The sequence below is a fragment of the Rhipicephalus sanguineus genome, chromosome 9 (genome assembly GCF_013339695.2).
Source record: "Rhipicephalus sanguineus isolate Rsan-2018 chromosome 9, BIME_Rsan_1.4, whole genome shotgun sequence".
Taxonomy (NCBI): domain Eukaryota; kingdom Metazoa; phylum Arthropoda; class Arachnida; order Ixodida; family Ixodidae; genus Rhipicephalus; species Rhipicephalus sanguineus.
Genome location: NC_051184.2, coordinates 92,290,402 through 92,303,847, shown reverse-complemented (window position 1 = coordinate 92,303,847; position 13,446 = coordinate 92,290,402). Strand labels below are relative to the sequence as shown.

General features: G+C 43.3%; 1 protein-coding gene across 2 annotated transcripts in view; it reads right to left on the bottom strand.

Moving 5' to 3' along the window:
- Positions 1-641: 641 nt before the first annotated feature.
- The window catches only part of LOC119406021 (protein zyg-11 homolog B), an 82,668-nt gene continuing 69,863 nt past the window's right edge, over positions 642-13,446 (bottom strand). The window contains exons 18-19 of one of the 2 annotated variants that reach the window (XR_007417564.1): positions 10,123-12,784; positions 642-10,049 (exon numbers count right to left, since the gene is read on the bottom strand). Coding sequence is in view for 1 of the 2 variants with exons in the window: in XM_037672865.2 (XP_037528793.1) it covers positions 12,564-12,784 (221 nt within the window). In the remaining variant the exon portion in view is untranslated. Of the gene's footprint in view, positions 12,785-13,446 lie in introns of both variants that reach the window. The other variant, XM_037672865.2, reaches the window with a different exon arrangement.

Below are 13,446 nucleotides of genomic sequence, written 5' to 3'. Positions count from 1 at the left end.
TTGTGCTTCGTTGTCAAATAAATTATGACGATGACATCCACAAAGGAGGTATTGAAAATGTACTGTTTAGAAGGCGAGATTCTGCTACGACAAGGAAGAACAGGGGTGGTCAAAAGTTCCAAAGCCGCACTGCCACAGGATGGCAGCGCGGATGGTGGCTGCAAACATTTGACCATTCTTGTACTTGCTTTATTAGTTAAAACTCAATGAGCACTAGCAACAAAGTGTGACTATGATAATGTTTTGTGTGTTTATTGGACATTGCCATAGTCATGTATTCGTGACGCCCTATCTTTCTGTTGCACTCTTTCATGCCCAATTTTCCCTTCCTAGGAACAGAGTAGCCAACCGGAGACCTACTCTGATTAACCTTTGCCTTCTCACTCATCTCTCTCTCAGTGGACCATTCATATGTGATAGTCTATGTGGTAGCCTATAGGCCTATGGCTTTTAAGTTGTTTCTTTCGTTGTTGTTGCTTTAGCATATTTAGGCTGCATTCTTCAGAGCTTGAAGAAATAGCATGAATAGGCATTTGGACTCAGTACCCAGATTACTGAAAGGCTTAGCCACGTGAGAATTTTCAGTGCAGCCTTGGTCACAGTGCGCTGTAAGCACAGTTTCAACAAACAGCAGACACACATAAGTATGTATACATATAGAATTTATATTATATATATATATATATAGAAGTCTCTTCAAACAACAGCAACAGACTCTGCATCACATGTGATGTCACAAAGCAAAAGAAAACAACAAAGGAAAAAAAAAGAAACGAACAGTCGCCAACAATCGACTGAGGGTTATCACAATGGTTTTCTTTTTTTTTTTTTTCACAACAGCACAACTTCACCAATCGCAGTCATCCGACGATACGACATAAGACATTGAGGGTGAAACGGAGAACGGAACACCAGCATTTTTCGCGGCTGTTATTTCTCGTGGCGGGCGCAATGGCTTCAGCTCTGGGCCATGAAACCAATACAACAACGCTTTACTCAACCACACAAGATGTTTTTTTCCAGCTCACAGCTCGGTTTTTGTCATTTCAGTAGCTGCCCCAAATGTGATGGCAAACTGCTAACGCTGCAGAAACCTAACTGCCAGCAACCACTGCCTCATCATTTAACCGAGGCAGCCGTGTTCTAAAAACAGGGCAAAAGTGTCATCTGTTGCATCCCAAGTGGCACATACGGTTATGGCTGTCCACGATAGTCCACGATAAGAAATGTGCTTTTCGTGCAACCAAGTTTAGTTGCGTGTTGCAAGTCCGATACCCTTGCAGAAACTACATTGGACCACCTTTAAACATAAATGGGGCTTACGTGACCTTTTCGTATTTGTTTTTTAGCACATGCAACAGGTGTTTGGGCTAATTGGTGATGTGTTAAGCGATTGAGTGCGAATTATGGAATGCCAGCTTTCTGTCTACACACAATAACTATGCTCACGTGGAGAATCTAAACACTCTTTGCTCTTAACACTGCCAACCTAGCTGATGTTTTCTGTAATGACACAACTGCGCTAACATTTGATAGTCACCGAGACTCGGATACAAGTTTTAGGCGTGTGCACAGGAATACTTATATAGCTGGCATGCTTTGAGGGCAGAAACATTATTTCAGTCTTGCTTCTCTTGGAGCAATAGAAATGTGGTTGAATAAGGAAATAAGAATTGTCAGAGATGTTCCTAACATTGTAACAGTGAACGGTGAACTTAGACCCTTCAGTTCTGTCAAGGCCAGGCACCTAACGTAACATCGCTGCTTGACGGCCAACATGAACATGATCGCAGCCAGTTGTAGAAGAGTCAGTTTTCACGATACTCTGAGCAGTGGCTGAAGGGTACAAAGTTTCCAAGCATGTAAGAAACATCACCGGCTCTCGTAACTTAGACAAGTGACGTGATTAAAGATTGAAAGAACAAAAGCTGACTGTAACTTGTCTTCACTTTAAAGTTAACGTCTATGCTCTACTGTTGAAGTCAATGTCAGTTTCCCACAAACGCCGAATTCCAAGACAATCACTTTTGGCGACAGTGTCGCTTTGTGAGACTTATATTCTCACGTCTACAATGAATGATGCGACTACTTGCTCACTTTTGTCAACCAGGCAATTGGCACACACTGGAAGCGAGATTTTGGCAATATCTCCAACTCAGAATACAGCCCTAAACTAAAATGTGCAGTGATGCATTAAGTTACATAACGTTCATGATTTCTTTAGACCATACTATGCCAAGAATCTGACATTTCTTACACAGTGTCCCTAGGAGACAAAGCTGCTTCAGGAAAATTTCTCCGTGTTCCTTTGGGAAATCCCCATATTCAACTGCACATAAATAACGACACCAAAGTACACTACACCTCAAAAACAATTAAAAATAACAGACCAGAACATTCAGCCAAGACAAAAACTAAAATCTCCTCACATTAAAATGAGTGAAAGGACTTCAGATCTCTCTGTTGCTCACAGTGCTGCCGATTGCATGTGCCCGTTTGTCAATCACCACACTGGCTGCATTACAACGCATCTGAACCAGTAAGGGACAGGTGCTACTGCGGTGTAAAGCCAAACAAGTTGCCAAGTTTCCAACACTGGCCCACAGTGCCCACAGTATGTTACAAGTCGCTACGCATACACGACTCTTGTGATCTTCGAAATTGCACAAGTTTCTGCACATCAAGCCCAGTGAACGGTAACGCTTAAATGACTGCCACAAAGTAATCCATCCGAACTTTGTAATCAACCCAACCATCCCAAAGCAGCACTAACCAACAGCTACTACCGGCCGACAAATGGTCAATAACAGAACTGCAGAGGCCGGCTAGTTAATAGGAAGCAAAATTAGGGGTCCATATTTAAATGCAGGCAACAGTGCTAAGTACAAGGTACTACTGACCAACAAATGGTCAATAACCTAACTGCAGAGGCTAGCAGGGCAGCATAATTACAATTATAATAGGCAGCAAAATTAGGGGTCCATATTTAAATGCAGGTAACAGTGCTAAGAACAAGGCATGAAATTGAAGCCGTACATACGCAAGCAGTTATGCGCGTCGCCTTCTTTCTAACCCCTACCTTCTCAGCACCATCACCTGCACTTCCGGAATGAACGATCGGTTACCTATATTCACTTGGGTTGCAATGATTAGATGACAAGTAAGTCAATAAAATTGGGCAACGGAATTCCAGTGCCCTTACATACATCGTTCACGCAAGACACACTTGGGATGTCAAACACAGTCAAGTTCAGCAATGGTTGCCGCACACTTGCTAGGACTAATGATTGAAAAACACCTCTGCAAGTGGCAACTAAAGGGTTGCCGAGTAAAACATGAACCAGATGAGCTAAAGAAGAGTCTACCTGTTCATTGGAGCTCACCTAACTGGTAACAATAGTCACCAGTTTAAAAAATCGGAGCTAACACTCTCAACACTCCGAAGAACCATAATGTAATGAATGCATTATGAGGAGCAGCAGGCAAATAAATACGCTTGATTGTGAGCTCCAAACAGGACCCATAACATGACAACAGGCAACCACAAAAAAAAAATTCAATCCAAATGCTGGCTTTATACCAGAGAAAAGAAAATTCAGACTTCAGAGGTCAATCTTGAGGACGATGCTACAAAGGACAATCAAACAAAAACCACTCCAAATGGGTGACCAGCAAGCACACAAGCTGAACACTTTTCTTCATGAACTAAGTTTTGAGCATAATTACAACATGAGGTAAGCTCAAAGAACGTACTTCAAGCTTGACAGGTCAAACGCACAAGTGCCAGTCGCCAACCATCGTGCCATACACCGGCGTCACACGGGCACTTTTGATCACAATCAGGGCCGATCCCAACTAAGCTCAAGCTAGATCAGATGTTGCTATGCGGTCCCAATCTCAATCGGGCCCAATCGGTATCAAGACAATTGTGATCTGCACACTGCAATCAGGCTCCCAGATCACGATTTGGCTGACGTCTGCACCAAACTCAATCCGGATTAGTATAGAGCAGCAGTGACTATCGTTGGTCACAATCAAGAAATCTAATCCGGATCCGCCCTGATTGCAATCAAAAGTGCCCGTGCTACACTCACGCTAAACTGAAGAAGCTACACAGCAACTCGAAACTGTCCAAAAATGTGCAGAGTGACAAACACTCGGACATCTGAAATATATGTCGGGAGCTGAGACACGGAGTAGATGGCTCACATACCTTCGCAACGGCTCCGTCCTAATGTCGCACTGGCTTTCGGGAAAAGCCACACCACGAACAATGGCCACAATTGATCTCACTAACAGCTCGTTTTCAAGAGCAACGCAAACAGTGAACAGCTAAGTAACGCTATTATAAGGACAGATAGGACCAAGAACGACATAACCAGCAATCCACACACAAGCGGTCGACAGTGCACGACATGACCACAGGCTTCAACTAGCAAATAACAAACTACTTGAAAAACATTCGTACGAATTCGCAACGTAACCACTACTGCCTCGTGCTTCCGAAGCTGGTGTTGCACAGTAGACCTTTTTGGAAAAGCCAAAGCAACCAACGGTGCCCACGGAAATGGTAAGAACTGGTTCCAATATTTTGTGTTCTGATAAGAGCTAGAAGAAAGTGTCAACATCCCAGCAAGACCTGCCTTCCGAAACAACGTGCCTGCAGCCATCCACCATGGCACAACAGTGATAAAGTTAACGGCACAAGGAAAAGAATGGCGCCATGCCGCAACAGACCTTAAGAGTTAAAAGACACCAACGAGAAGGCGGATGCATTTTTGCGTGCTCTCTAATTTTTCTGCCACGTGAAACCAACCCCAAGACTCTCTGATTTAAAGCTTTGTTGGCGGGCAGATTTCCACACGCTCCATTGTTAAAATGGCAATCAAGCACTGGTGGTGTTGTCTGTGCCATGAAAGGGAACAAAGGCAGCACATATGCAACGCACAATTTTGCTCAGATGTATCTGTATTGCACTTTGGCTGCAGTTTATGCATACACTGTTATGTTGAAACTATTAGATTGCAGGAACGCCAAAAATGAGGGCGGATTCAGCCCTGCTGTGTAGACGTGCCAAGTAGACGGCTGTGCGATATACAAGTTCCAGGCAAGAGAATTGCTTATGTCACACAAAGACATTGGTAAGACAGCATCGTGTTGGAGCTAAGGCTTGCTTTGTTAGTGGCATAGCAATCGGGCATTCACCTTAAGCAGCAGCCATAGCGACAGCGTCTGTAGGAAACCGGGTGAAGGGAAGCAAACGCATTTCTTTTAGGCTTACAGAAGAAGCATGATGGCGCTTGTCTTGTTTTCCTTTTTTCAAGTTTTCGAGTTTTGAATTTTTCGAGAAATTTGAGAATTCTCAAATGAATTTCTTTTTGCAGGGACACAGCAACGAAAGAGATTGCGAAACAAACTCCAAGCGCCCAACGTGCGGCAGCCACAATGGAAGCAAATAATGAAATGCCATCTTTCAGGCTTCCAGGAGCAAACTTCAATGGCCATTAAAGAGCATACGCTGCCTTCCAAAAAGGTCCAGTGAAAACATGACCTTTTTATTCCTACAGCGCTCTCATAAGAGTAACCAACTACAAGCTGCAACGCAAATACAGACGCGAATAACAAGATATGTTGCCATTTTGATACAACTGCCCTTACCAACATTTAATAAGTTATCAGTTGATACTTTTTTACAATAACGAACAAGAGAATGCACACTTTCTGTACACTCCATACATTCTGCAGAATCTGTACTCCACACACTTTCTTTACACTCCGTACGCATGTACATTCTGTTTTTGCAAAAGCCAGTGACCACACGCAAGCACTGTTCCAAGTCAAAGCTTTCAAATATACTTCAAAAATATTCTTACACATCATAGCCACAATGGGCACAGCGATGGGAAAGTGCCCACATTTTCTATCAAGACGGCAATCGGCCCCTTTTGTGCCCATGAATTCACCAATTAGGACAGAATTAAATTTGTTCTAGATACATATCTCACGAACCAGTAGTATCCAAGTACAGTATGCCCAACATGTAGTGATCATCCGCTTCTAGGGCAAAAATGATGCAACGCAGTCCTCTGTACTGTGATCTATTTGTGTGTTCGTCCCACTCGCTGTTCGAAAGGAACACACCACTCATCTAAGAACAAATCTATTGTAACAAGTCCTCACTCCAGCTCGTCGACCATGCTTCAACGATCCGCCAATCACATTCACCACAAGCATCTTTGTCCCAAGAGGAAAACGGGGACAGTATTATGGCTTAAAGCTGCACAATTACTAGGAGTTTCATAGTATTCAAAAATTTCAAATACTAAATAGAATTGTGTCCTGTTCTAAAATGGACATTTTTCAAATAGTTTACTAATATTTCTAAATGTCCACAGTACGGAAATGCACAAAAAATTGGTGCAGAAGCAAGATAAATTTAGTCACTGCAAGTGTAGTACACGCACGAACGATGACAGCTTACGTAGCGCAGTACACCAAGTTCCCCGGGAAGCCATACGGTAATGGTTATAAGACCACCCTCACTCTCTGAATAGTTCTGTGCATACGAAGTGTCCAATGCTCCGAAGGTGCTTTCAACGCTAAAGCTGTGAATACTAGGATGTGAAGATCATTTTATGATAAATGTAAGAATGGCTGCTCAGTATTTGAAAACTAGTACTATTATAAAAGTATTTGATGCATGATTAAATTTGTTTCTGTCACCATTGGATTAGTATTCACTTTGGTCGCAAAAATCATCATTTGCACACCTGTAGCAATTATTCAGCCACAACCTGTCATTAAGCATACATGTTCCAAGTGCTAACAGTTAAAATCTAAATTTCAGAATGCGACAGCCAAGCAGTTGTTTCCGAGATGAAGAGCATGCTGGGATGAACACTTAACAACTGGACACCCAGCAAGGAGTGCGGAACAGTGCAGAATACAGCTAGTATCCTCCATGACGCCAGTAAACGAAACCATCAGTGCCTCAAAATCGGCTCCAGGCTACATTGCGTTGATCCTACTAGTTGACCACAGGATCACGTCCCTTTCAACAACTGACTGTGACACGAGACATTTTAAGTGTGTTTCGCAATCGTTACTTCTGCACTTTCGAAGCAGTCGTAGTATTCAACAGTAGAACAAGCTACAACGTAGTACATTATCTCGCTTCAACTTCATATTTGACAAAAGCAGGCACAACGTAACCGACCTTAACAGCCAAGTTCCACTTGAACTAATAGACTACACTAAGACGAGACAACTTCAATGACACATGGATGCTGTTTATGTCAGAAACGCGTCTAGTCTCTCCCTTCCCTTTGTATGACATGCTGCCCGTCCTGCAAAATGCAAGCACTCGCTTCTGCTGGTGAAGCTCTTGTAAATATGAGGTACCAGTTTTTACAACAGTTATCTTTGAACAGCGAAGCTGCATTGGCGCTACATTGTGCGGCAAGCTACTTGAAGCAAAAGTTGGCACGTTTTTCAGCACAGCACTCGTTTAAGCATCCTCGTCAGTGCAAACGCAGCAGTTTAACCATAACTCAAGCGTATTCCATTCCAGTTCATTTCAGTCTTGAAGAACGTGCCAGCAAGCTTTTAATCCACCAATACCGCTACATTTTTGCTTTTCCTTTTCTTTTTAGCTACTCCAAAGCAGATAAAGTTGAAACGTGTATATCGAACAGTTGTTTTATCCCCTTGAATATATTCTCGATATAAAAAATATTTTATATATCGAATTACCTATACATAGAAGTTTTTTGCGATCCCCTTCAGATCTGATATATCCAGGCTTGACTGTACTACTTCTGAACAGAGCACACGAAGCTTAGTACGAGCGTCGTTTCCACAAGTTTGATCAGACACTCTTTTGTAGGCAAGTGGCACATTTTAAATGCTCACTACTGCGCTTTTCCTGGGTATTATGATGCACATTTGCAAAGCGAAACAAGCCATTCAACCACAGATGATTTCTGCGTTGCTACATCTACTGGGAAAAAAAAAAAAAGTCACTATGACGTAACAAAGTTTGCGCGTTAATACCATCAAGGTTTTTTCGGAAGCACCTGTAGTGTGACTACAGCCCCTTTACAAAACATTAGATGGAGTAAAATCGAGCCAGCTGCTGTTTTCTAATATTGTAATGCACCGATTACAACCGATAACCACAGAAGATGCAGTCATCGATGTATGTTCACGTATGTCCTTTTGCGGTTGTCAGTTTTACTTTGTATATTACGAGATTATATAAATATCATATCATGCCAGAGCGCTTCAGACACATAGCACTGCGAATTTACTTAGTTTGATGTGATAGCGTTGATGGTTGTTACAGAGCCTAACCCTAACTAAGATAATTTACGTATGTTCCATACATGCGGCTAATGCTGTGGAAGCTACACGCATAGTATCACAGAAAGTCGTGGTGAGCAGCCAAAAGAAAAAACGTAAGGCTTTCATACTAAGATTACCAGAGCCATATTTGGCACTAGCATACCCATGTCATCGCTGTATTAATCGCTACGGAACTTCATTGACACAGTTAAACACATCATACACAAAAACAGCTTCATTACATCTTATATCCACTGTAAGCATTTATTTGTTATTAATATCAGTGAAAAAAATTATTTTAATTATGTTATATCATTACTTTGTTGTATCTAGGTTCAAACGTACATGAATTTGTGTAAAACTTCATCTTCTTAATAATAACATAATGCCGCCATTTGAAATTAGCCATATGGCAATCACTGCCCTTGTTTACCCCTTAATTTCTACCATGGTGCCGTTCTCAGAACATTACAAATATTGAAATTTCTGAACACCGAAAAATAGTTGTACCAATAATGTCTTGTCATGGTCCAGGAGTTTAGACCCACCATGCTGCGAAGTACATCAAAGTTTACTTACATAACGTGAATTACTCCACAGCATTAGAAAACTGCGTGGCCAGCACCCAACATAGCTGAATAACAAAATAACAGTAAAGAGAACCTGCAGCACACTCTGTGAGCAGTCCGACATGAAAGCGCGGAAAAATCAATGCACTACCCATCATCGCCAGGTTGGCTAACTGACTTCAATGCCAAATTTTCCTCAATAGTAAAACTTCAGTAGGAAGCCTGACCATAGAAATTATCCACTCTTCGTATTTCTTTGTGAACTGGCATTTGATCATCGTCGTTTAGTAGAAAACTTTCTTACATTTGAAATATTATGTCTACCACTAATATTACTTTAAATCCTGTTTCGTTTGTACAACTTTTATCTTGACAAGGCTGATAGCAGTTCGAAGTTTAAAAAGACACTAATTTCTGTAAACCATGACAGAGCGTGGTGTAGTGTCCTGGAAATAAACAGCGCATTCTACTTTGATTGCAAGGAAAGATAGGTTGACAAGTTCACAGCCTATACTCATATAATCTTATCGGCATCACCATTCAGTGAATATATGTACTTATAATGAACACCACACATAAAGAAGCCATTTTCATGACGGATGCGACCTTTTCTTAATGAGGTAAGACTACGCCAACTATTTTATAGGCCAATCTATTTTACAGGCAAGGCCATTCTACTGCAGCGTTAAAGGGAAACTCCGGCAAAATCTTGATGTTTACTGATCTCGATAAAAGCTTTCAACACATGTTCTCTTCATTGCTCTGGTGATATGTGCCAATTCATACGACTGCAAGCCATTTAGCTTTTCCAAAACATAATTTTAAGATTAATAGTCAATACCAGAATCAAGCCTTTCAATGCATGCCACACCTGTCTGCGACATTCAATTTTTGGCCGGTCCCCCCAACTGGGTGTAAGTACCAGTTAATAGGTGATCAAGAACAACGACGACGAGACGACAGCCACCACAGACAACTGTTTGGTTTTGTAAGCTGCACTGTGTGTGATAAAAAGCGATGGATGAAAGCTGTTGTGCTGAAGGTTCCAAGAGCAGAGCAAGGAAGACCATCAGCGTCTGTTGTCACTCGTTTTCCTCCAATAGCGCTCTTCGGCAGAAGTGGCTTTGTACCGTTTGGCTGTCAACTGGTCGCCTAGAAAAAACGCTTGTGTCGTATGCGCTACAACGTGACGTCCTAGTAGACGTTGCACGAAGCAGCTACCGGCTTCGGTTTTGACACATCGTTTCTTGGTTATTAAATATTGCTGACGAGTTTCTAACCAAACTGAGCCACCCTAGACATTACAGGACTGTCGGTACCATCTGAAAATGGCAATATCCTAATATTCTCAAACTCACTGGAGTTCCTCTTTAAATTACTTGCAGTGAATAATCCTGCCGCATTTCGCACTATACAGTTTTTGCCAGTTTCTTTCCTATCCGCACCCTCTCCTTCAAATTTAAATATGGCAAAGAAAATGGCATGAGCGACTGACTACCTTTGGGATATTCTGGTTCCACTCGCAAGTGCTTCCAAATAGAATCTTTTTTTCTTTCTTTTGCGTCACGCAAAAAGATGTTAACGCAGCGTGCTGTCTCACTGAACAAAACCACACTGTGTAACCGTTGCGTTTTTACTCTTACAATGCACAGCAACACGCACAACTTATATTATTCATATTTCCTTATTACTTTATAAACTTTTTACACCTTTCTATTGTAAAAACACCTTCCTCCTCCTCTTTAGTAACATCCTCTGTATTTCCCAATAAATAAAGACTTTCCCTAAAAATTAAACGCACAAGTCGTTGCTTAAGACCAGCACAAGTGCCCGACACACACAATGACGTTCAGATCTCCATAAATAGGCCCTCGTGCAGTTACTAGAACAGAAAAAAATAGCAAAGATTGCCGTTTCACACGCTCAGTAAGAAGCATTCTAACTGTTGCTCTCTTATAACATGATGCCACACCACAGTGATACGCACCATTGCATTACTATGAATTTGTCTTGATTTGTGCATGACCTGGCTCTCAGTCAACGCTAAAAATTTGAGTTTTTTATATCTTTCCTTGGGTTCGCAAACGCAGCATCATTAATTCATTGGCAGTGATGCCACAGGAAAGCGGGATACGCAAAAGGAAGTCACGGCAAACATATTCGCAGCTCTGGTTTCAATCAGGGATGCCCGATAACACGCAGTCACAAAAAGCGATGGCTCAAAGAAAAATTTCTCTCTGCACAACGCAACTGGTTGATGCCGGATCCAGTTGTCCTTTTCACTTTCTTTTCTTCTTCGTGTGGCTGTTTACTTGTCTTCTATCGGGCTCAACTTTTCATCGAGGCATTGTAGCCAGACAGTACGGGAGATCATTTAGGGCTTGGCACATTCACAAAGAAAAATATACATACGTCAGTAGCCTGTCGCTTGCACAGCACTAAAGAAAATCTCTGGTTTTGAATGGATAACATGCCCACTTGTTGTCTACCTATGACTACGCGTTGCTGTATATTCTGCCCAGTGCTGAATGGAGCTTGAGTGGCACTCGTGTCTGCCACGTCTTCCTTTACGTCTCGCGTTTTTCTGCGGCACATTGCCAGAAAACTAAATCGAGACAATTAGCCCAACTCTCTGCCTTCAAATCATCGCACTTTCTTCTTCTTGACAAACTTCTTGACAAAGCTTCCGCATCGGGTGGAAGGGTTACCTCAAAAAATAAAAAAAAAGTCTCTGCTCACAGCCATTCCGGCATGCCCAGACCGGGATTTGAATGCACAGTCAGGTGCGGTGACGGACATGCCAGTTTCTGGAGGTACGCGCGCATCGCGAAAGCGTACTTTGCGGGGCTATGCTGGCCAAAATGCCTCACATGAAGCGCGCTGAAAAGATGCATGACTCACTCACTCGCGGGGAATGTAGCAATGGCGCAATATCATTCAGCGGGAGAGAAGACTACGACCATACTGCAACACTGTTACTCATCGCAAGAAGAGCAACGAAACGAGTTACCAAAAAAACAACTGTGGTAATTTCGGCGCTTCGCTTTTTGAATGTGCCCGTCACGGCACAACTCCTTCGCAAGTCAAGTGGCAAGAGACTGGCAGTCAGAAAGGGAATCGACAGTCGAGGTGGGCTGGCATTCGCCTGCTTGGTGGTCGCAGTGCGGGCGCGGCGCATGGTCGACGGCATCTAGACTTTCTGATTTGATCACGTAATGCCTTACTCGACCTACGAAACGACAGTGAGAGTGACTGTGAGGCTCACGACTGCACCGACCTGTGCTGAGAGAATTGCAATAACTTAAGAGACAGAGTCGGCAGGCCTAGGATTGGCCAGAAGTTGCCGCAGCTTGGGACCGTTGTGGAAACGATCGTGCGACTGCTTCCACGGCGCGTTGAGTGGCCAACAGGCCCCCCCCCCCCACAAATTGCACAGTATGCATGACCACTATGAGACACCAAACCAACGTGTGGCAGAGAGAAACCGTGGTGGCTTGAGTGTCAGCCACAGAGAAAGTCTTAGTCGACAGTCGGCAGCTAACGACTGCAACAGTCCCGCGTTGGATAAAACGGGCGCGTCACAGCGCCACGGGGGTAGGATAAGGAGTTGACCTAGATGTGCGACGACACTCCTGGTGCAGGGCGCCGCTGTCATTGAAAGATGTCCGGTAGCGTCGTAGTGGCACCAGTTGTGGTGACAGCAGCTGCTGCCGTCGCGCCCGCGGCTGCGGCGAGTTTCTCTTGGCTTTGAACCACGGCCACTATGTTCTGACAGATGGTGGCGACGGCCGGGTTGGTGTCTGGGTTGTCCAGCATGCCTTGGAGCACATCAATGCCTCCTTCGTCCCGCAACATGGTGCAGTAGCGCTTGGCTGTGAAAAGGACCAAAGTGGCTCAATCAATACAGTGTCAGATGTGACTCTCGTTTGAGGGGGGACCCTGCTCCTTGAAATTTTAACATCAGAGCTGTTTATCAATCGTACAAAACTGGCGAAGCCGGGGAGAGTGAAGCTAAGAGAGGAGGAAAGCAGATTATAGCTATACAATGCAACAGCAGGAGAGCTGGAGGAGAGACAATGCTTAGTAAAGCATAGTATAGTTAGCAAGAGGGTGGGAAAGCAAAGTGAGAGTAGGAAGCAAAGGAGAAGGGGGTAGACTAAAGCAAGCATAGCCATGTATAGTACAGTATAGCAAGGGGCGGGAAAGAAAAATGAAGGTGAAGAGGATGGAAAGGAGGAGGGGGTAGGGTAAAGCATAGCATAGCCATGTATAGTATAGCAGGAGGTGGGAAAGATAAATGAAGGTGAAGAGGATTGAAAGGAGGAGGGGGTAGGGTAAGCATAGCATAGCCATGTATAGTATAGCAGGAGGTGGGAAAGATAAATGAAGGTGAAGAGGATGGAAAGGAGGAGGGGGTAGGGTAAAGCATAGCATAGCCATGTATAGTATAGCAGGAGGTGGGAAAGATAAATGAAGGTGAAGAGGATTGAAAGGAGGAGGGGGTAGGGTAAGGCATAGCATAGCCATGTATAGT